We start from the raw sequence: 25,015 nt of genomic DNA, 5'->3' as shown, positions 1-25,015 counted from the left end.
CATGTTTTATTTATTTGTCTTTATTGTAGTATTTGTGCAAAGCAGTAGAAGGTACAGTAAATATATGTACTGAACTTGCCTTAGTGGTACATTTTCAAATTACTTTACCCTTGCTATTTACAAGGGAAGAATTTATACGGTACATATTTTCTTACTTTAGTGTATATCTGCATAGCTATCTGTATAGGTAAGCAAGGCTAAACGTTTGCACTCACAAAATAAAGTAGTTGGGATCCTTTCACAGCATGTACAAATTGGACATTCAGTTCAATTATCCATAAGATTACAATAAACATAATCAACAATATTCAGTGAAATGTAGAGTTCCTTCTTCACTCACGTTTTGATAATCAATTACATTTTATTTGATCTCTGTATTGGATGGAAAGACATGAAATACACCAAGGATATACTCAGAAAACTGTATGTACCTGTCAATTACAATTGAATTTGAAAACAGTTGGATCAATTCTTATTTTATTGTCTCAAACAAATAATATAAAGAGAGGTGTAATGTATATACAAATATACACAATGTATACCTGAAAATGGAATGTAGTTAATCACACAATAATGATATAGCAGGTGTTGAGAAAACAGGAGTGAGACGTATTTCAACAAGGAAAGAGACAACTTTCTTATTAAGAAAAATACATATTCCATTTCAGGAAAAAAATTGAAAACGTTATCTTAAAAAATGCAACTGGTCAGGAAAGTGCCACTAATCTCGCCCCTAGGCTAATAGCGTATGAGCATTGGGAAGAAGTGTCTGGTGAATGAGATTGAAGTGCCACTGACATTGTAGCCTACGCAACAATGACATTTCAAAGTGAAGGCTCATATTTGTCTCAATATTATTGTAACCAGATTAAATAAACATGTTTACATAAAACAAATAGAATGATGAAATACAGAATTCAAATTCATATTAAAACAGCAATAATTATCACAGTTCAGTTATGTATTTTTCACTAAAATAAGAAATGTAAAGTAAACATTTCCAGTCCCCAAACACATTCTAAAGATATCATTATACACATTAAAAACCTTTACATGAGGATTTTTTTTACAACTTGTTTACAGTTCTTCTCACAACTAAATCTGCAACTGTTTACTTCAGCTGAATAACACAGTAAGCATCTCTATAGTTTGTCTGTTTGAGTTAAAGCGAGAGCTTTCCTGTTCGCTATTTCCTTACTTATCCAATGTACTATCTGTGATGTATTCATTATTAATATATCTGTTTGAATATCATTACCATTTCAATGACCTATTCAGAGCTGATACTCTTACTCTACACAATCTCCAGAAATGGTAAGTACAGAGTAGGGTTGTGAGGTTACCAAAACAAAAGGTGCTATCTAGAACCTTAAAGGGTTCTTCGGCTGTCCGCATAGGAGAATCCTTTGAAGAACCCTTTTTTGGTTGAAGGTAGAACCCTTTTGGGTTCCATTTAGAACCCTTTCTACAGAGGGTTTTACAAGGAACCAAAAAGGGTTCTACCTGGAACCAGAAAGGGTTCTACCTGGAAAAACAGAAAGGGTTCTCCTATGGGGACAGCTGGACAACCCTTTTGGAACCCTTTTGTCTAAGAGTGTACTGTGTTTCAGGTCACATTTAGCAGATTATATTTATAGTACTGCAGGTGGGAAAGGCTGTTGGACAGAGATGCACCCATCTAATTGGCGGTTCCAAATATTTCCATATACAAGTCATCTTAGAGGAATTTGACATGTATAGCATGGATGCAAAAAAACTACCAATCAATTGAAATTGAGACAGAGTCATTTGGCTTACGTTTTGAACCTTGCTCTTATGTCACAGAAAATGTACTATCGCCGTTGGGTCACAGATAAGAGATTACTGGCTAATCAATAAGCAAAGATTTTTAAGGCTCATTGAGACTTCTGTTCTTTTTAGCTACGCCAGTACATTTCCAAACAGGAAAGGACTTCCTGGAGATGTAACTCACACCTCCTTTCAGAATGAAGATTTTTATCCCTGTCTTAATCTTCCTGATATTCTTTGAAGAAAAGAGAAGCCAAGAATAATCTTGAACCTGTGAGCATATGTAATATTAGGAGCGTAGTATTGTGCAAACACTGAGCAGCAATGCATGGGGCATAATTCAACACCAAACCAGATATGAATGGTTTCACTTTGGTCCATGCGATACCAACTGTAGCGAGCACTTAATTCCCGAAGCACAGGGTCCCCATTAAAGCATGGTCATACACCCCATTAAAGCATGGTCCTACACCCTGATTGCCTGTCTGCATTATTTTCAGTTAAGCGCTGTTAATCCATGTACCCTCCACCTCCTTGTTACTGTATGTGGTCCCTCGCTTAGACACCCAAGCTCCGCTTCTGCTCAAAGTATGCATCAAACCTGGCCATGGCATACTCCTGTGGACAGACAGAGGAAAGAAAAATATTGGAACATTTGCACAGAATGGATTTCAGACAATGGATAGAGAGAGAGAAAAGGTATTAAAATGAAAATCCGCCTAGCACAGTATGTGTGTCACTTATATACAGTACCAGTCAAAAGTTTGCACACAGCTACTCATTCAAGGGTTTTTCTTTATTTTTACTATTTTCTACATTGTAGAATAATAGTGAAGACATAAACTATGAAATAACACATATGGAATCATGTAGTAACCAAAAAAGTGTTAAACAAATCAAAATATATTTATATTTGAGATTCTTCAAAGTAGCCACCCTTTGCCTTAATGAGAGATTTGCACACTCTTGACATTCTCTCAACCAGCTTCACCTGGAATGCTTTTCCAACAGTCTTGAAGGAGTTCCCACATATGCTGAGCACTTGTTGGCTGCTTTTCCTTCGCTCTGCGGTCCAACTCATCCCAAACCATCTCAATTGGGTTGAGGTCGGGTGATTGTGGAGGCCAGGTCATCTGATGCAGCACTCCCATCACTCTCCTTCTTGGTCAAATAGCCCTTACACTGCCTGGAGGTGTGTTGGGTCATTGTCCTGTTTAAAAATAAATGATAGTCCCTCTAAGCTCAAACCAGATGGGATGGCGTATCGGTGCAGAATGCTGTGGTAGCCATGCTGGTTAAGTGTGCATTGAATTCTAAATAAATCTCAGACAGTGTCACCTGCAAAGCACCCACACACCATCACACCTCCTCCTCCATGCTTCACGGTGCTCGTGTTTCTTGGCCCAAGCAAGTCTCTTCTTCTTATTGGTGTCCTTTAGTAGTGGTTTCTTTGCAGCAATTCGACCATGAAGGCCTGATTCACGCAGTCTCCTCTGAACAGTTGATGTTGTGATGTGTCTGTTACTTGATCTCTGTGAAGCATTTATTTGGGCTGCAATTTCTGAGTCTCGTAACTCTACTGAACTTATCTTCTGCAGCAGAGGCAACTCTGGGTCTTCCATTTCTGTGGCGGTCCTCATGAGAGCCAGTTTCATCATTGCGCTTGTTGGTTTTTGCGACTGCACTTGAAGAAACTTTCAAAGTTCTTGAAATGATCCGTATTGACTGACCTTCATGTCTTAAAGTAATGATGGACTGTCATTTCTCTTTGCATATTTGAGCTGTTCTTGCCATAATATGGACTTGGTCTTTTACCAAATAAGGCTATCTTCTGTATACCTCCCCTAGGCGTGTGCAAACTTTTGACTGGTAGTGTATATGTATGTATGTATGTATGTATGTATGTATGTATGTTGTGCCAGTAACCGAAAGGTCGCTGGTTCTAATCCCCGAGCCGACTAGGTGAAAAATCTGTCGATGTGCCCTTGAGCAAGGCACTTAACCCTAATTGCTCCTGTAAGTCGCTCTGGATAAGAGCGTCTGCTAAATGACTAAAATGTAAATGTAAATGTATATGTATCTATATATATATATTAGCGGAAAAAATATATATGGGGGATTGGAAGTGATGCAGATAATTACATTGATGGAAGTTACAATCTATCTGCAATATTAAAGCTGATCTACCCCCTAAGAAAAAAAGAAGAAAAAAAAAGGGTGCAAAGCTGTCATCAAGGCAAAGGGTGGCTACTTTGAAGAATCTCAAATATAAAATATATTTTGAATTGTTTAAAAAAAATATGGTTACTACATGATTCCATATGTGTTATTTCATAGTTTTGATGTATTCACTATTATTCTACAAGTAGAAAATAGTAACAAATCAAGAAAAACCCTGGAATGAGTAGGTGTGTCCAAACTTTTGACTGGTACTGTATATATATTTCAGCATAGAAAGGAAATATAACAGAGATAATAATTATCAGGTTGCCCTGACCATGGCAAATATTTGTGTATAGTTCAGAGTAGTCTGTGAGACCAAACATAGCAAGGAACACACTGACAGTGCTTCTGATTGTCTGGGTATAAAATGTATGCTTCCATTTCCTGTCTTATGCAACATGCACTTCTCATTTATTTATACTTTGTTTGAGGGAGAATGGCTGTGTTGTTTATATCACACATACAAATACGTAGAACAAAGGCATGACAACCAGATAATGGACACTCACCATGTACCCAAACTCAATGGTGGAGATTCTTGCCTGGATCATCGACCACAGACCCCAGAAGAAGTGCGAAGCCAGAGCAAACCTGTGTAATTACCAACAGACAAATGTTTCAATAAAACAGTGGACGAGCACATTGGCAGTATGGTCCATTAAACATACATCTGGGTGAACTGAGAAAACCTTTGGTCCATAGCAACTGCCACTTGGAAATATGTGCTTTCATCACTACTGGACGGATTCCAGGGTTTTATTTCCCAGGGAGCATTTCACAGTAACCAAGAGGCCCAGTCTGAGAGGTTCATTATTGTTATGATTTACTGCTGCTCTCTCAACAGGAGGCCATTCTAAGTACTAAACCACAGGTGTCCTCAGAGTTGTAAAAAAAACACTAAGTCAACTTGTCCTCATGTGTCATGATGACTCATGTGGTGTGTCAGAGACACGTGAGCAATTTCAATGCGCCACTCATTCACATTCCAGCGAAAAGCCTTGGCCACTTCAACTTGGGGCTCACCTGTTGGCTTCCACAAACAGCTCCTCTTTGAGTTTCATCTGTTCTTCAGCGCTCAGATTCTCAAATCCCGGGTCAGTCTCTGACAGGTAGCTTCCAATGAAATGCAGCTGAAAAGAGGAAGATCACATGGTTATTGGCTGGCTTTTGCCTAGAGAGCCACTCATTCAGATTCAGAGGACAAAAAGTCTTCATACTGTCATCCTTACTCACCTGTTGGGCTTTAGTGGGATAATTCTTTGAGTTGACATGGAAAAATGGGAACTTGTCATTTGTATAGTCATACATCCATTCACAAAAGTGGTTTCCTATGTCAAATCCCCTGATAACACAAAATATAGAGAGAAAAAACATGAACAATGATATCACATTTGCAGGTCAGCAGTCCCGTCAGTTACACCAGATATTTGATAAGCTTATTTTCAATGTTGCAGAACTGAACATTCTTGGATCTCTCTGCAATGTACATTGCATTGCCATATGGACTGAGGATTATGATTGCTTGGGCTCTTTTCCTTGTATGCCCAAATGAAAACTAGGGCTACCATAGCAAAGGAAGATAAATATGCGATGAGTTCTCACAAAGGGAGTGAAAATGGGTAGCTCTTTGTGAAGGGAATCACAGCTGCTTTGGAAACCAGACAAAAGGAACAACTTCGAGGCTAAACTATTTTCCAACATTTTTCTACCCCTGGCTGCGGCATTATAGGTCAGTGCTGAAAACTAGTACAGTCCAAGCACTTTCAAGCGAGCCACACCAGCTGCTAAGGAAACCAACTGGGAAGAAAACAGTGGGAAATCAAACAAAATGTGAGTCTGATATGGGCCTCCTTGGACTGTTCTCATTGTGTACAGAAGTCCATGTGACTTAACCAGTTCTTTAGTATGAACACTCAGCTTCCTAAAGGTCTGTTATGACGGAACTAACTTGGCTGTGAGCCAAGGCCAATAACAGTGAAGGTCCTTTCTGAGAAATGGGGCACTCAAGCGTTCCATGTTTTATAAAAAAACGAAAGACTAAGTGGTACAGGAAAACATACAGTAAGAGACTGTGTGGATTGTGTGGAAGGTCTGGATGGCTTGTTTAGATTATGAAATAAGACTCAGAAATATGTGTGGCTACATTCTTGTCTTAATTAAAAAATATGATAAATACAAAATATTTGGGTAAATTCCTTCCATCAATAACTGTGTTGCAGCAGACATTACATTAGAGTTCCTTTGAATATTTAATGAGGCAGAAGCTGTGAATTATGAATGTGGAGGAATATGGTTGGAGAATAGTCAGGGGAGCTTTGGGAATCCACTGTTAGGTCCTGTGCATAAAGCTAGCTGGATGATTAGATTGAACAGGGTGTCTGGCTCTGCTCCACCAGCCCAGTCTGCTTGATTCCAGAGACTCAGACACACTCAGAATGGTGAAAGAACGTGACAACGGATCGGCCATGGGGGGGGGTATGATTTACAATCTGCAGAGACAGTGTCACCTTGGACAGACATAGCCCTCCCACATCGTACAGTGTGGTCAATGTTTACTGCTGGATCTATCCCCTGTTCTGAGGAATGTGCCTCGGCTCTCAGACACCCAAAATGTTGTACATTCTGTACATTCACTACAATTTGTGATCAAAGTATTTGAATCGGTTGTAAAGGGGATGATTACAGTATACACTGACTAGTGCTCTGAGCATGAACACACCTGTAGTTGTAGCTGCTGTATTCAAAGTCAATCAGCATGAGCTTCTGTCTGTCAGTGCCCTCACGACCACTAAGGAGAAGGACATTTCCTAAAGGATGAGCGAATAATTATTACACCACACACACATAGTACAAAACATTAGCAAGGGATTTCAAAGATTTTCTTCACTAGCTTTACACAAACTGCAATACTATGCCTAACAGTGGCCTAGCACAGTTTTGTGTAGTCCCCACAAGGTTCAAGCACGGGCAACCCCCCCCCCCCATTTTTTATTTTATTTCTTATGATTTCTTTTTTTTTCTCCATCTGGCATAGAGAACATTTTGCAGTTTTATAGCTAATCTCATGCTATTCTACACATTTTGCCATGAGGCTGAGAGAAAATTAAGCAGTTTTAAAACTAATTTCCTGTCATAAAATGAAAATCATGGCTTACAATGTATTTATATGCTATCCCTGTGCACACACTTCCCATCCGAAACTGTTTGGAACAGTTCATGCATTATTATGAAGACATCTTGTGACGTTTTTGTTCGTTTTGGTCTTTGGCAAGGTTTTTTTCGGCTGTTTGTGCACACTACATTTTTTCTTGAGGCAAGCTGAAATTCGGTAGCCGAATTCTACACCCCTTCGTCGGTCATTGGTCAACAGTAGGGATTCTTCAATGAGGTGTTTGTTGTCATTCAACGATAGACGACTCGTTTTCATGAAAAAAATTTCACTTCAGAAATACTTCACCAAACATCTTAGTTAGATGTAAAATTCCGTGACTAAGATCTCCTCTGCAAAAACGTAAAAATGTATGACAGATTTCTTGAGTTATCTTAGATTAATTCTGACTATTTTGTGGAAGTGTATACTGGCTACAGAGTCTCAATATGGACAAACAGTACTATTGCCACTTTTTCCTTGTTTTTCAAGCGAAGGTCTTTTAAGGGCGTATGCAAGCACACTCGTTCGGTTCGCCTAGCCGAGTTCAGCTAGGTGCCAGCCGAACCGAAGCATGCGGAATCCTTTAGATCCCTTACCTTCTTGACAGTCATTGTGGCAGAAAACAACAGGGGAGTGAGTGGAGTCCAGCAAAGACCTACAGAGACAAACAAGACATATTTAAGCAGATAATAAGCAGGAGTTATACAGTGCATTCAGAAAATATTCAGACCCCTTCACTTTTTCCACATTTTGTTACGTTACAGCCTTATTCTAAAAGGGATTAAATAAAAACATTTCTTCATCAATCTGCACCCAATGCCCCATAACGACAAAGGGTTTTTAGAAATAGAAAACAGAAATATCTTATTTACATAAGTATTCAGACCCTTTGCTGAGACTCGAAATTGAGCTCAGGTGCATCCTGTTTCTATTGATCATCCTTGAGATGTTTCTGCAACTTGATTGGAGTCCACCTGTGGTAAATTCAATTGATTGGACATGATTTGGAAAGGCACACACCTGTCTATATAAGGTCCCACAGTTGACAGTACATGTCAGAGCAAAAACCAAGCCAGGAGGTCGAAGGAATTGTCCTTAGAGCTCCGAGACAGGCTTGTGTCGAGGCACAGATCTGGGGAAGGGTACCAAAAAATGTCTGCAGCATTGAAGGTTCCCAAGAACACAGTGGCCTCCATCATTCTTAAATGGAAGAAGTTTGGAACCACCAAGACTCTTCCTAGAGCTGGCCGCCCGGACAAACTGAGCAATTGGGGGAGAAGGACTTTGGTCAGGGAGGTGACCAAGAACCAGATGGTCACTCTGACAGAGCTCCAGAGTTCCTCTGTGTAGATGGGAGAACCTTCAAGAAGGACAACCATCTCTGCAGCACTCCACCAATCAAGTCTTTATGGTAGAGTGGCCAGACGGAAGCCACTCCTCAGTAAAAGGCACATGACAGCCCGCTTAGAGTTTGCCAAAAGGCACCTAAAGACTCTCAGACCATGAGAAACAAGATTCTCTGGTCTGATGAAACCAAGATTGAACTCTTTGGCCTCAATGCCAAGCGTCACATCTGGAGGAAACATTGCGCCATCCCTACGGTGAAGCATTGTGGAGGCAGCAACATGCTGTGGGGATGTTTTTCAGTGGCAGGGCCTGGGAGACTAGTCAGGATCAAGGGAAAGATGAACGGAGCAAAGTACTGAGAGATCCTTGATGAAAACCTGCTCCAGAGCGCTCAGGACCTCCGACTGGGGCGAAGGTTCACCTTCCAACAGGACAACGACCCTAAGCACACAGCCAAGACAACGCAGGAGTGGCTTCGAGACAAGTCTCTGAATGTCTTTGAGTGGCCCAGCCAGAGCCCGGACTTGAACCCGATTTAACATCTCTGGAGAGACCTGAAAATAGCTGTGCAGCGACGCTCCCCATCCAACCGGACAGAGCTTGAGAGGATCTGCAGAGAAGAATAGGAAAAACTCCCCAAATACAGGTGTGCCAAGCTTGTAGCGTCATACCCAAGAACATTCGAGGCTGTCATCGCTGCCAAAGTTGCTTCAACAAAGTATTGAGTAAAGGGTCTGAATACTTATGTAAATGTCATATTTCATTTGCACACAAAACAACAAGTTTTTGCTTTGTCATTATGGGGTATTGTATGTATATTGGGGGGGGGTAACTATTTCATCCATTTTAGAATAAGGCTGTAATGTAACAAAATGTGGAAAAAGTCAAGCGGTCTGAATACTTTCCGAATGCACTGCAAGTCCACTAATTCACTGTTTACCCCCAAAAACAGGATGCCAAATGCCAGCATGTATTTCAACCACTCAGACAACAGAGTCTTTGTATAGAATTATTGGCTTATTGTTGTTGATTGGATTCCACACAAATTTAGTGGAAAACACCATATGACTATACTATAACTGAATTTCTGCATATACATGTAATCATGTCTGTTCATGTGTGCTTAGTCTAAATAGTGTTGTGTACGTGATGCAGGACCAGGGTGGACGTGATGTGGGCCTTACTTAAGACTCTCCATCTCCTGGGGCAGGTTATAGCTCATCAGACGGGCAAAGTTGAGCATGTGGGACTCCCTGGTGAAGGTGAGTCTCATCACCTGGTTCAGGTACCTGTGGATGGGGGGAAACATCAGGACAATCAGGGTACTGTATGTATGGGAACACTGGGATACAAGACGTTGTAGAGTTTAGAGATAAGACAGATATCACTATTTTATCACAGCGATGCACTCCTTGTTTACACAGCACTGGTACAAATGACGCATTCTTTTTCTGACAAGCAACTTTCCCCCTGTGATTTACCGGAAACTATCCTCAGACCACGAAGCAGGTCAACAAGTCAACATTTCACTCTGATTAGCGAATCCCTTTAACAACTTAAATGCCCTGTTTTAACTGTAAGCAAATAAGTCAATTTACTGTACACTAAGGCCATTCATAAAACACATCAAAGAGGTGGCAAATAAAATTGACCAAGACTGTTATTGATGTGTTGCATTACTCTACAAATACCTTAGGAAAACATAATTTGGCTCTCTCAAACCAGGTGACTTGAGGATTGACCAACAAAAGCAAACTAGCTAACCATTTTGTAAGAGGAGATATGTGTGACAGCTAATGTTTGTTTGGAGTGTTCAGTGAGGTCAAGTTAGGCAAAGAGGGTTTACAGTTTCTATGGGAAATTGCATAATAAGAGACCAACTCACTTGTCGATTGTTCCAAACAGCCATTTGGGCTCCTTGTTGAAAGGCATCCTCATACCATGGAACTTGGCCATCTTCTCAGCTATTTCAGTAGATATGCTAGGCACGCTCAGCTCATCCGTGTCCAGTTTGCGACTCTATTAACACAAAGAGGTCAAGGAAGTAAGGTCTACAAGTCTTAGCTGAATACAGGCTGTCTTCATTCCCCTCACACTGACAGCTTTTTATGCAACAATAAACAGAGACACCATTACCAATAGACTACTGACAGGGTTGTCAAAAAGAATGGAGGGTATAACCAGTTCCATTGCCTTCAGGCCCTCTCCTTTGGCCACTGACAGTTTAAGATCTGATCACAGAGGAAGATGTTTAAAGGCCACTTGCTTGAGCTCTGTGGTTTCTTGGTCTCTGAGGACTAGTGAATAACTAAAATGTTTCATCTTTACTGCTGTTCTCAAAAATGTATTAAAATATACAGGCCATTTCATTAACCCTGTTGGGATCTTCATGCACCATTGACCTCAGTGAGAAGAAGAAGGTAAGTCACAGGCTATTTATCAGCATAATTTTCTAAACGTGGCTTGGCCTTTTGGCATATTCACTAACACTGTTATGGCAGAAGCACACTTTGAGAACAGTAATAATGATGACACTATTAAGATACCTAAATATGAGCTCTTGCATAGCATGACATGAGTGCGCTATAGATATGCTATGGATATATTTAATGAACCTTTAATAAAGAGGTTGGGACCTGTTATAACACATTCATGAAATGCCTATAGATGTGTAATAAACGCATTATGGATAGTCAAAGTAAATCGTTACCCACTTGAGTAAATAAGGGATACAAAATATTTTGAAAGCAGGTGCTTCTACACAGGTGTGGTCCCTGAGTTAATTAAGTAATTAACATCCCATCTTGCTTAGGGTCATGTATAAAAATGCCCAGTTGCCCATTATTTTGCCTACCATGGCTAGAAGAAGAAATCTCAGTGACTTTCAAAGAGGGGTCTCAAAGGAGCATCGGGTGTGTGTGTCTCAGTCACCAGATCTCAACCCAATTAAACACTTCTGGGAGATTCTGGAGTTGCGCCTGAGACAGCTTTTTCCACCACCATCAACAAAACACCAAATTATGGAATTTCTTGTGGAAGAATGGTGTCGCATCCCTCCAATAGAGTTCCAGACACTTGTAGAAGCTATGCCAAGGCACATTGAATCTGTTCTGGCTCGTGGTGGCCCAATGCCCTATTAAGACACTATATGTTGGTGTTTCCTTTAATTTTGGCAGTTACCTGTACATCATACAAGCAAAACTGGTGATTCAGATAGAACATGACTATACTCATGATCTGTACCGATTTAAATTTAAATTGTCTAGCCTAGGCATGGGTTGAATTTAGCAAGAGAACTCTCCGTAGGAGAATGTTTGGGCAACGTGGGCATGTATTAAATTGACCAAGAACACTCTCGCTAGCACAAAGTGTCAAATTACATCACTTCAAGCTATTTTTGCCACTTTAAATAGGGAATAGATTTAGCATGGTTCAAGTATTCCCTTCTATATCAATTAAACACACATAATTTAACAGAACACACACAGACACATGCACAGATCCAGACACCTATACGCACGCATGCACACAAGCAAGCACGTACATAGTCATGAATGATTCTTTCCCCCTATCAATGATTATCACTCCACATAGTCACTTACAGGGACAAACTGCTCCAGTCTGCCCTGGGGGAAGATGCCATAGAGTTTGGGCCCAAGCTCCCGCTCTGCCAGAATGGCAAACATCACACTCTCCAGCACCATGGCCTCAGCACCCTGCAGACACAGAGAACAGGAATGAGCATGCAAACAAACAGACAGGTGAATGAGAGAAAGTTGTGGTTGTTGACTTCTCCTATTGAACCTCATGATTGTCAGTCACCGCTTCCTTGCACAATCAACCCCATCCTTAGAAATGATTAGGTAAAATGACTGTCATTGGTTAATGTTTTCATGGCAACTGGAAGAGAGAACAATTAATAGGATGAGCTGGAAATGACTGCAGCCAAACTGTGGTCCATTGTAAGCTGTGATTTTCCACAACTACCACCATCAGGTGGGGGTTAGTAGGACAGAAACTTATTATAATAATAATAATATGCCATTTAGCAGACGCTTTTATCCAAAGCGACTTACAGTCGTGCGTGCATACATTTTTGTGTATGGGTGGTCCCGGGGATCGAACCCACTACCTTGGCGTTACAAGCGCCGTGCTCTACCAGCTGAGCTACAGAGGACCACGTTCAATTCTATAGGATGAAATGAGGAAGAACAGCTTAGACAGAGGAAGCTGATGATGAGCACATGACATTATGGCTGTCTGGAAGAGATGGGAGTATTTTTTCCAGGGATGTAGCATTCACGATTGATAAATCAATTATACACAGATCCAGGTCTTTGAGGCATGTTAACTGTAAAATGGCCACCTCAATTAAACAAATTACATTCCCAACTCTGTCAGAGAATTGGCAGGTATTTTTGTCCGTCATGGTGGTAAGATTAAAAGCAGATTTGGACCAGACAGGGGAGAATTGAGTTGCGTTCCACATGATGAGAATAATAAAACAAGGGGCCAATTGTACTGAGAGAGGCAGAGCCTGCCAACAGTATCAATCAGTAATTGTGGCTGCTTAACTGAAGAAGACACCAGGGCTTTTCTACTGGGGAGGAAAAATGGTGGCAGGAGCAATTATCTGAGGCCAGAGCTCTGATATAGCTAGCATTCAAAAGATAGGCCCACAAAAAATTATGTTAACTTACAAATAAATCTATGTTAACACTTATAAATACAGGGTCCTTGTTACTGTGTAGTTATTAATGAAAGTACATTAAAAACTATTGCCAATGTTACACTGTACAGTAGCAACTCTAATCATAACCCATTGCACTGGGTGCAATCCAAATGGGGCAGACAGGTGCCCTTATCTAGGTCTACTGTAACCTGCTATGAGCTGGCAGCGGTCTGTGGACTCTGACAGTTGACTGAGGAATGTGCTAAGTGGTGCACTTCAAAGTGGCTTGGCGCTTCCTGTCGGAAACTAAATAGGAGGAAAACCAACCATACAGTGGCTTGCGAAAGTATTCACACCCCTTGGAATTTTTCCTATTTTGTTGCCTTACAACCTGGAATTAAAATAGATTTTTTTGGGGGGGTTGTATCATTTGATTTACACAACATGCCTACCACTTTGAAGATGCAAAATATTTTTTCTTGTGAAACAAACAAGAAATAAGACAAGAAAACAGAAAACTTGAGCATTCATAACTATTCACCCCCCCTAAAGTCAATACTTTGTAGAGCCACCTTTTGCAGCAATTACAGCTGCAAGTCTCTTGGGGTATGTCTCTATAAGCTTGGCACATCTAGCCACTGGGATTTTTGACCATTCTTCAAGGCAAAACTGCTCCAGCTCCTTCAAGTTGGATTGGTTCCGCTGGTGTACAATAATCTTTAAGTCATACCACAGATTCTCAATTGGATTGAGGTCTGGGCTTTGACAAGGCCATTCCAAGACATTTAAATGTTTCCCCTTAAACCACTCAAGTGTTGCTTTAGCAGTATGCTTAGGGTCATTGTCCTGCTGGAAGGTGAACCTCCATCCCAGTCTCAAATCTCTGGAAGACTGAAACAGGTTTCCCTCAAGAATTTCCCTGTATTTAGCACCATCCATCATTCCCTCAATTCTGACCAGTTTCCCAGTCCCTGCCGATGAAAAACATCCCCACAGCATGATACTGCCACCACCATGCTTCACTGTGGGGATGGTGTTCTCGGGGTGATGAGAGGTGTTGGGTTTGCGCCAGACATAGCGTTTTCCTTGATGGCCAAAAAGCTCAATTTTAGTCTCATCTGACCAGAGTACCTTCTTCCATATGTGTGGGGAGTCTCCCACATGCCTTTTGGCGAACACCAACGTGTTTGCTTATTTTTTTCTTGAAGCAATGGCTTTTTTCTGGCTACTCTTTTGTAAAGCCCAGCTCTCTAGAGTGTACGGCTTAAAGTGGTCCTATGGACAGATACTCCAATCTCCGCTGTGGAGCTTTGCAACTCCTTCAGGGTTATCTTTGGTCTCTTTGTTGCCTCTCTGATTAATGCCCTCCTTGCCTGTTCGGTGAGTTTTGGTGGGTTGCGCTCTTTTCGCAGGTTTGTTGTGGTGCCATATTCTTTCCTATTTTTTAATAATGGATTTAATGGTGCTCCGTGGGATGTTCAAAGTTTCTGATATTTTTTTTATAACCCAACCCTGATCTGTACTTCTCCACAACTTTGTCCCTGACCTGTTTGGAGAGCTCATTGGTCTTCATGGTGCCGCTTGCTTGGTGGTGCCCCTTGCTTAGTGGTGTTGCAGACTCTGGGGCCTTTCAGAACAGGTGTATATATATATATATATATATATATATATACTGAGATCATGTGACAGATCATGTGACACTTAGATTGCACACAGGTGGACTTTAATTAACTAGTAATGTGACTTCTGAAGGTAATTGGTTGCACCAGATCTTATTTAGGGGCTTCATAGCAAAGGAGGTGAATACATATGCACACAATACTTTTCCGTTATTTATTTTTTAGAATTTTTTGAAACAATTAGTTTTTTTCATTTCACTTCATCAATGTCCATTACATGAAATCCAAATAAAAATCAATTTAAATTACAGGTTGTAATGCAACAAAATAGGAAAAACGCCAAGGGGGATGAATACTTTTGCAAGGCACTGTAGTAGTGCTTTGCTTATGGCCTCTTGTATGCACTGTGGACTGACCTCATTTGACTATAGACATGGGGAAAACATTTTTAGTAAATAATCAATGACAACAGGGGGTCTTCTATAGTCCTCATCTATGATAGCTTTCCCTCTAGTCAAAAGAGAGATATTGTTATATTTAGCTCTATCCACTGTGTGGATGTCTTGCCTTAAAAGGGGTGAGACCCATCAACCATAGACAATATATGTATATGAAACCATAATGACCCTTGGTTTGGCCGTCCTAAAAACAACTAAGCCAATTTTCAACTCTGCAAAGTACTCATCTTCATTGACACATTTACAGATGGGCTCTGTTCAGATGATATTACGCAATATTCCTCTGTAGTGCTGATGGATGCCTAATGGAAATCTGCTCCACGTATTATCTCTGTTATCATTATCATCCTGATACATATTGTGGCCTTGCAGCCTGTATGTAGGTCTACATGTTCAGTGCCTCTCCAGGGTCGAGGGCTCCCACACCAGGGTCCAGACAGGGCTTGGTGCATCGTGGGAGGACTGAGAGGGGAAGCATCGCGCCGGGGTCCAGACCGGACCAGGTGTGCTACAGGGAGGCAGGAAAGGAGAGGAGTGTACTGCGTCCGAAGCCGGAGCCCCCACCGAGGCTAGATGCCCACCCCGGACCCTCCCCTATTGAGTCAGGTTTTTGCGGGCGGAGTCCGCACCTTGGGGGGGGGGGGGGGGGGGGTACTATCACGCCCTGACCTTGAGAACCCTGTTATTCTCTAGTTAGTTTGGTCAGGGTGTGAATGTTGACATTCTATGTTATATATTTCTATGTTGGCCGGGTGTGGTTCCCAATCAGAGGCAGCTGTCGATCGTTGTCTCTGATTGGGGGTCATACTTAGGCAGCCATTTTGCCTACCTATGTTGTGGGATCTTGTTTCTGATTATGTTTCTGTTTAGGCTTGTTGCTGTTAGCGTTTAGAATTTCACGTTCAGTTGCTTTTTGTTATTTTGTCAAGTGTTTATTTATAATATTAAACATGTACGCATACCACGCTGCGCCTTGGTCCGACCATTTACACAACAATCGTGACAACACTAAAAGTGGGTCAGCAGCCAGCCTCAGTTTTCCAACAACTTTTATTTAACTTTCTATGACCTATTTCTATGACCTATAACCCTAACAGGTTGCTGGTCAAGGCTTGTCAAATTAAACTGGCTAAGTAGCCTACTTTTCAGGTTAATAATCAACAATACTATCGATCGTCCACATCCTGGTCTGTTGACATTGTTGTACAACTGTTCAGCATTCCATTCCTCCAACATTCCTCATTATTGAAAAAATAAAAAGTGTTTTTTAACTTCCTTTGTTGCAACCCAATATATGATTTGCAAATTGAAATACTTGATTACAATTATTCTGTGGAACAGGAAGTGAAACAGGATACCGTAGTCCACTGTGGCCTGTCCTAGCGTTAACACTACTATTCTGAGAAATGGAAGGAAATCACACTTCCTCAGAAACACTACTGGGGTCCATGTTTCATAATGTTGACAAAACATTGTTTTTGGAAAATCATGTCACTTTTCTAACCTTTTCTAGCTTTAGCTTTGTTTCCCTGTCAATAAATGTATCTCTGGCCTGGATGTCTGTGCATTCAGATAACAAGACAGATAGCAATAATGAACTCAATCAGTAGTACCCATGGCCATGGGTAATGAGTACCTTCATTGACTGAAAATAAGATTGATCATACTCCACCACCTTAAACAATCATTGTTGACAAATGTGTGAATGAACTCCTTAGTTTCACAACGCTCTCACCTTCGGTAATATAAATGAAGCATGAATAGTTTCGATACTAGTTTGAAAGTTCAGCTAAAAAACACATTAACAGTAGGCATCTCTACACAATGAATTAACAGTAAGTTCAATGTCACAGTACCATCCCCTGGGTACTACTTGCCCTCCCTCTACCCCCTATGTACCAGGGCTATGGTCACATGACCATGGCACAGCAGCTGTGGGGATTTTCCACTTGAAGCTACAGTTATGAGCAATGTTCCCTCTAAACTGCGTGCATGCAGAATAAATATCAGCCCATGGAGAGAAGCACGAGATTGAACTTCACTCAACTTTCTAGAGTTTTCCCTGTTAGGTAACACTATCAGCGTTTCCCTTTACTGTGGCAACTGTGATTGAATCTACGCAATATTTGCCACTTTCAATGTAACATACCGAAACAAAACGAACTATGCAAAACTTAGTCGCTTGTTTTGAGATCAAAGCGAGAGGTGCATGTAGCCACGTGTGCACATTTTGTTCATATCCTTTGCTAGTTAGTGAGTTATTAGCCCAGTTATAGATCATTTGTAGTCAGCAATATGGGAGTGATTGCTACATTTCTAGACATCTTTGAAAAGCAAGTCAGTTAAAGAGCTTTTCTTGTCTTAAAGGGGCAGTGTTGTATTTTGAGACAGGCTTGAATAAGCTAAGTAGCCAATAGGCAGAGGGTAGCATAATTTGTCTGATTCTCTGTAATAATGGTTTGGGTATAATAATGCATTGTATTTTGTCAAACAACACAACAACATTTTCAGTCACCTCCTTGTCTGAAGGACAAGGCGTGGCGAGAATCTGTCTCCGCACCACGTGCTCTCACCACTGGTGTCCCCCAGGGCTCAGTTCTAGGCCCTCTCCTATTCTCGCTATACACCAAGTCACTTGGCTCTGTCATATCCTCACATGGCCTCTCCTATCACTGCTACGCAGATGACACACAATTAATCTTCTACTTTCCCCCTTCTGATAACCAGGTGGCGAATCGCATCTCTGCATATCTGGCAGACATATCAGTGTGGATGACGGATCACCACCTCAAGCTGAACCTCGGCAAGACGGAGCTGCTCTTCCTCCCGGGGAAGGACTGCCCGTTCCATGATCTCGCCATCACGGTTGACAAATCTGTTGTGTCCTCCTCCCAGATTGCAAAGAGCCTTGGCGTGACCCTGGACAACACCCTGTCGTTCTCCGCTAACATCAAGGCGGTGACCCGATCCTGTAGGTTCATTCTCTACAACATTCGCAGAGTACGACCCTGCCTTACCCAGGAAGCGGCACAGGTCCTAATCCACGCACTTGTCATCTTCCGTCTGGATTACTGCAACTCGCTGTTGGCTGGGCTCCCTGCCTGTGCCATTAAACCCCTACAACTCATCCAGAACGCCACAGCCCGTCTGGTGTTCAACCTTCCCAAGTTCTCTCACGTCACCCCGCTCCTCCGCATACTCCACTGGCTTCCAGTTTAAGCTCGCATCTGCTACAAGACCATGGTGCTTGCCTACGGAGCTGTGAGGGGAATGGCACCTCCGTACCTTCAGGCTCTGATCAGTCCCTACACCCAAACGAGGGCATTGCGTTCATCCACCTCTGGCCTGCTGGCCCCCCTACCTCTGCGGAAGCACAGTTCCCGCTCAGCCCAGTCAAAACTGTTCGCTGCTCTGGCACCCCAATGGTGGAACAAGCTCCCTCACGACGCCAGGACAGCGGAGTCACTCACCACCTTCCGGAGACACTTGAAACCCCACCTCTTTAAGGAATACCTGGGATAGGATAAAGTAATCCTTCTACCCCCACCCAAAAAAAAAAAGATTGTAAAGTGGTTGTCCCACTGGCTATCATAAGGTGAATGCACCAATTTGTAAGTCGCTCTGGATAAGAGCGTCTGCTAAATGACGAAAATGTAAAATGATAAACAGGTTAATGTCAAGCCCTGCATTTTTTTTTTTTAACCTTTATTTACCCAGGTAAGCCAGTTGAGAAGAAGTTCTCATTTACAACTGCGACCTGGCCAAGATAAAGCAAAGCAGTGCGATAAAAACAACACAGAGTTACATATGGGGTAAACAAAACATAAAGTCAAAAATACAACAGAAAATATATATATACAGTACATGTTTTTTTCTAAAGTATCATGGACTGTAGGCCTACATTGAACACCACACATTGGCTGCTACTGTAGGCTGAATGATAGAACAGCTATTTCCATGTTAATATTTTATGGGATGCATTTTCTCCATTGTTTTGATGGTAGGCCACTCTGGTAGGCCTACATTATGATCAAATAGCCACAGTAGCCTACTTGGCCACTGTTAAAACTGTAACTTAAAGCAGGTACAGCCCCAGTGTTCACAGTAAACGCGCGCTGGAAGTTGAACAGAATTTTCACAACGTTCAAGTTTGCGCTCAGCAGACCTGAAATTTGCTCAGTGCCGGAAAAAAGTAGAGGGAACATTGGTTATGAGTGGTGAAAGAGGACTGAGCACGCCCCCATTCTCATCGACGGGGCTGTAGTGGAACAGGTTGAGAGCTTCAAGTTCCTTGGTGTCCACATCACCAACGAACTATCATGGTCCAAACACACCAAGACAGTCGTGAAGAGGGCACGACAAAGCCTATTCCCCCTCAGGAGACTAAAAAGATTTGGCATGGGTCCTCAGATCCTCAAAAAATTCTACAGCTGCACCATCGAGAGCATCCTGACTGGTTGCATCACCGCCTGGTATGGCAACTGCTTGGCCTCTGACCGCAAGGCACTACAGAGGGTAGTGCGTACGGCCCAGTACATCACTGGGGCAAAGCTCCCTGCCATCCAGGACCTCTATACCAGGCGGTGTCAGAGGAAGGCCCTCAAAATTGTCAAAGACTCCAGTCACCCTAGTCATAGACTGTTCTCTCTGCTACCGCACGGCAAGCGGTACCGGAGTGCCAAGTCTAGGTCCAAAAGACTTCTCAACAGCTTCTACCCCCAAGCCATAAGACTCCTGAACAGCTAATCATGGCTACCCGGACTATTTGCACTGCCCCCCCACCCCATCCCTTTTACGCTGCTGCTACTCTGTTAAGTATTTATGCATAGTCACTTTAACTCTACCCACATGTACATATTACCTCAACTAGCCGGTGCCCCCGCACATTGACTATGCAACGGTACCCCCCTGTATATATAGCCTCCCTACTGTCACTTTATTCTATTGTATATATAGCCTCCCTACTGTCACTTTATTTTTTACTTCTGCTCTTTTTTTCTCAACACTTTTTTGTTGTTGTTTTATTCTTACTTTTTTGTTTAAAATAAATGCACTGTTGGTTAAGGGCTGTAAGTAAGCATTTCACTGTAATGTCTGCACCTGTTGTATTCGGCGCATGTGACCAATAAAATTTGATTTGATTTGATTTGATTTGATTCACTATTACTGGAATTAGTCATCATGTAAAGGCGAAAGTCTATAGTGAAGTATGCCACGTTGTCCTCAAACTGTATTTTAAAAACCTAATGGGCAATCTTGTTGTCAATGTGAACCTTAATCCTGTTTCAAGACAATATACGGAAAAGGCCATAAACATGCAAATGAAGGCTAAGGAGCAGTGAGGGTTACGAGGGGACAGACTGGCTAGCCAAGCTCAGATTAGCCTCTAATGAGATCAATCTCTATGTGACTCTCATGCAAAAGATAGTAATTGCAGATTTATGCCATGACAGATGAGTGACATCATGAACACATTGGTGGCAAAACATGAATGTTTACCCTCTTTTTGTCTTGCTATCATCAACTGACTAACAGAGGTCACCTCAATCCAAAGAGATGACTCAACAGTGCTATTTTAACACCATTTTACACCATCCAGTTGGGAGAAAGGTCTGGGATTTACATTTTTCAAAGTGATCACTACGTCCATTGGCAATTACTAAAACTTTTGATGCTAAACTATACAGACTAATTTGATCACAGACTCCAGAAAATTAATACAAAAACATAGTTTCCAGGCCAGAACAATGAAACATGCTGTGTGGTCATTTTCACAATCAGATAGCAACTCTAACTAATAGTCTGGGTAAATCACCTTTGCCATTAGTTACTTACTTGAAAGAGATTTTCTTTGTTTGACTGTCTGGGCTCCCCCTTATTACAGGACATCTATCAATGAAAGAAAAAGCAAGAAACTATCCATGAGTACATCTATGTTTTGAAAAGACACATCATGCTACATAGCATTCTCACAAAGAGACAGAGTACAGTATAGTCCCCAAGTCCAACGGCCAAAAAGGCAATAGGAAAGTGCTCAGTGCCTTTAACAACCTTCTTGTTGAGAAAGTAAAGTTGTAGAAACAGAGACAAGCTCTCTCTCTCTCTCTCTCTGAAAGGCATCTATTATCTCCTGATCAAGGCAGCTGGCATGAAGGCTGGCACTGGCTGTATGCTTTGCCATAAAAGGCAGATATTTACATTATATCTGTGAACTAGCACTTTTCATATTTTCTCCTCTGAGGAAACCCAGTTACTCAACGAATTTCTGAGTTATTAATTAGATTAGGTATTTGATAAGACAGCAGTGTATTAGATCTGCGCATGTGTTATCACCAGCTGAGCGAGCCTCCCTTTGTAGCGCGACTGAAGTGAGTTCGAAACAACTGAATGTATGCGTCTTAGAAGTCGTTTTCACATATAAACTTTATATGTCTGAAATCAAATATGCTTCCCAAAAATAACATGGTCGCTGTGGTAGAACGTTTATTTTGATTGCCAATTTTACGCATTTATCAGAGTGCCACCAGGTAGCCTGATTTCAGATGTGTCCATGTAAACAGGATTATTAGGGAAATCGTTATTCTTGCAAAGCATGTAAACGTTTTAATCGAACTATGATATTAATCTGACTATCCACAATAATCACATTATTGTGTGCATGTAACCATACTCAATAAAGGGTAACCACTCATACTGCAATAGATTCAATGTGGTTACTAAAAGCCCGATTTTTATATATTTGGCTGTTTTCACTGGATAACATTTAGAAGTGGTCCCTTTGCAGGTTTAGAAGTGACTGCTAAATGCTAACTCCCATTCGTATAAGCTGGTAGCATAGCTAGCATATAGAAATTGGTGGTGGTAGTCAATCATTTTTAACTGTAATGCAGTTGATTGGTGACGATGACATTAACATGTATTGGGGTTGACATCCATACAAGCATTCTACTCCTCAACATAGTGTGAAATTGACAAATAAACAATAGCCTAAATGTAGGGTTATTTTCCTGGTGGCCAATGAGGAGACTCGGGGATCTTTCCCCATGAGTTTCCATGGCATTTTCATTGTTTTGGTCGAGTTCGATTGATCTCTTTACCGCATGTATTATCAATAAATAAAAATATCCTAAACTACATGAGTCTATAATGAATAGATATTGATATTCCATTCTATTCAATTCTTACAATAGTCGTGGGTGCTTTACATCTCCTGGCTTATTGTAAATGTTTAATTCATGGGTCTTTGTCCTCCGGTTCCAAATGGTGTATTACTTCTTATTAGAAATGTGCCATGTCTCATTTTATTTTCTATTTCATAGTGTTACTTCAATCATTTTTCACTCAACTGTTTTAGATCAGAGTAGTTGCTTTTGTCATTCCCATCCAAATACAGGAGCATCCAGTTCTTTGTAAGCTTGACTGACTCTTGACCTGGATTCCCTGGTCATCTAATTTTAGCCAGGAGGTTAACTTGGGGTTGCCCTAACTAGCTTACCATCATGTGACCTATGAGTAATGTAGTGTGGACCTAGTGATACATCATCAGGAATTATATCATCCTGTGTCATTTGGCTGTAGCTCATGATGCACACACTAAACAAAAACAGATGAAGAAATGTCATCACTAGTTGTTATCGTTACAGTGCAACACCTCACATAATTGCTGTCAGGTGAGCTCCAATTAATTTATTGATTTGCAATGGGAGTTTTCTCCTTTTTTTTTCACTATGGTATTTGACAACTTGTTTCTAATATGAAAAGAAAAGGAGAGGAGAAATTGAAAAAAAACATCCCCCCCCATATCTCCACAAGTGCATCAATTCACAAGCTGACTTCCAAAACAATGTGGTTGAACTTTGTTGAGGACAATACTGAGACTTCAGGGATCTCATACTGTACCGTGTATGGTATGGTGGAATCACCTGGAAACAAGTGTGCTCAAGGCACGCTCCTTTTGGAAGGCCTACGGCAAAAAACATACGCATGTACAGCCATGGTGGTACATCACACCACAACAACAGAAACACACACACACGCACACACACGCACACACAACTTGAGCCACCCTAGTCCATGCCATCATGTGGGTATTTTCCCCAAAGAGCATTTCAACATAAAGATGTTTGAGGAAGAAGATATATCTCCTTTCCCTTCTGTCCAACCCCAAATTCCAGCAGCAAAGCAAAGACCCTTTCAGCCTGTTCAGAACCTCTCAAGGAATACATGTAAGCTATGTCTTTTCCTAAACTTTTATATTATCACATTCTATTCTATTCTAAAGCATGACCAGAAAATCAGGGTAAATCAAATTGAACTTTTCAAGGGTCCAAGAGTGGGCCTTTCGGTAGGCTACGTATTTAGCCAAAATAACATTGATTACATTTTCAGATTCAGAACTAGGGTGTTTTCAATTAAACTGAAGATGAAAAAGGTAAGATGTGACTGACTCACTCAACATTCCATTGTCTGTTGTCATACACACCTGTAGAATAGCTCCATACAGACGCAAGAGGACGTTGCGGGGTTCATCACCTACACTGGTTTGGGTGTCGGGCAGGGCGCAGAGGAAGAGCTTGTTGCTGAGGCCACCCCTGTCACAACATCACAAAAAAACGAATGAAGCTCATAAAGGCGTCACATTTCCCTATCCCCTGCGTGTACATTAGGCCAATGGATGTGGCGGCCTAAATGACGGTTTTATTCTAGGATAGAAAGCCCATAAATAAGGAGTGATGCTTTAAAAACAAAAACACACAATACAATCCCATATAGGCGAAGCTAACATTTTAATTTGAAATAACATTAGGTGTAACCCAGTATCAAATTTTCTGTTTATTAACCCCATCATGCCACTGGCACCATCATGACTATTCATTTCAATCATAGGGTGAAAAAAATGTGGCCTATATGCAGTTGCAAACGCAGCAACTGTTTCTCTGTGTAATAGGCTATATGACAAATAAATAGTGATAAATAATGGTGAATGTCCTCAAAGAACATATCTACCTTATTATGCTGATTTGAAAATCCTCTTCTGTCACCGTTTTCCATGCACAGTGGAGAAATTCTTTGCACCATAAATACGCCTTGCGCTTCGTTTCCAGGTCGGGCTCATCCGGTCGGATGATATCCTTGCATTCACCCTCAGTGTCTAGCTGGACCTCAAGTGCGTTTTCAGTGACCAACAAACCCAAGGCCATAGAAGGGGAGGATGACACCCCGTTGATAAATTTTGTCTTCATTTTGTCTTTAAAAAAAATACTAAATAGCCAACCGTTTTGAATGAATTAGATAAAAGTAAATTTATAATTACGCAGTCTTGCGTTGAGGAAAAAAACTATCCGATTTGATTCCAAGCAATGTGTCTTTAATCCACAGCAAACAATCATATGTTTTTCAATCTAGAAAATATGCGTGTTTTATTCAGACAGCAGAATAAACAGGTTCGATCAGTGGCAAGGAATGAAGACTGAAGACACACTTGCTGGCTGCGTCAGGCAATAGGATGAAATCGAGGCGATTTGCATCTACACGTCATACTACCGCACTCATTCTCTCCCCTCATTGGTTGGCACAGGCACGTCCTTTCACGAGCAAAACAAAGCCAGCCCAGCACCATTTCCCATGCATGATGAATGCCTCCTTGTAGTTATTTCACAAATGATCTATAGCAAACCATTGTCCTCTTGCTATAGTTTTTATTCGTGAAAAACATGTATTCTCTGTTTGCCAGAGTGGTGGGCAGACAACTTACATG

At 41.4% G+C, this 25,015-nt stretch overlaps 1 protein-coding gene across 2 annotated transcripts; it reads right to left on the bottom strand.

The window, feature by feature from the left end:
• On the bottom strand, positions 1 to 24,733 carry LOC311135414 (choline kinase alpha-like). 2 transcript variants are annotated; one of them, XM_084169351.1, is made up of 12 exons: positions 24,265 to 24,733; positions 23,741 to 23,849; positions 21,094 to 21,147; positions 12,112 to 12,225; positions 10,395 to 10,528; positions 9,694 to 9,798; positions 7,759 to 7,817; positions 6,731 to 6,818; positions 5,245 to 5,353; positions 5,035 to 5,141; positions 4,521 to 4,602; positions 456 to 2,406 (listed from the first exon to the last, which is right to left on the bottom strand). In XM_084169351.1, exons 1-12 carry the CDS (start codon positions 24,498 to 24,500, stop codon positions 2,347 to 2,349), a joined length of 1,257 nt encoding a protein of 418 aa, XP_084025477.1. In that variant the 5' UTR covers positions 24,501 to 24,733; the 3' UTR covers positions 456 to 2,346. The 2 variants fall into 2 exon arrangements, with proteins under 2 accessions (XP_084025478.1, XP_084025477.1); XM_084169352.1 differs by lacking the exon at positions 21,094 to 21,147 and having other exon boundaries at positions 1 to 2,406.
• Between the last annotated feature and the right edge of the window lie 282 nt (positions 24,734 to 25,015).

Source organism: Coregonus lavaretus (assembly GCF_964263955.1).
Source record: "Coregonus lavaretus genome assembly, chromosome: 9".
In the NCBI taxonomy this organism is placed as follows: Eukaryota; Metazoa; Chordata; class Actinopteri; order Salmoniformes; family Salmonidae; genus Coregonus; species Coregonus lavaretus.
The sequence above is the reverse complement of the archived record's forward strand: the minus strand, read 5'-3'. Positions and strand labels throughout refer to the sequence as shown.

Excerpts from the sequence above, each read along its gene's own strand:
- LOC311135414 (XM_084169351.1), bottom strand. The coding sequence starts at position 24,500 with ATGAAGACAAAATTTATCAACGGGGTGTCATCCTCCCCTTCTATGGCC. Across the intron at positions 9,799-10,394 it reads CTGTTTGGAACAATCGACAA|GTACCTGAACCAGGTGATGA; the intron begins GTGAGTTGGTCT and ends CCCCATCCACAG. Across the intron at positions 5,354-6,730 it reads TACAGCAGCTACAACTACAG|GGGATTTGACATAGGAAACC; the intron begins GTGTGTTCATGC and ends TTGTGTTATCAG.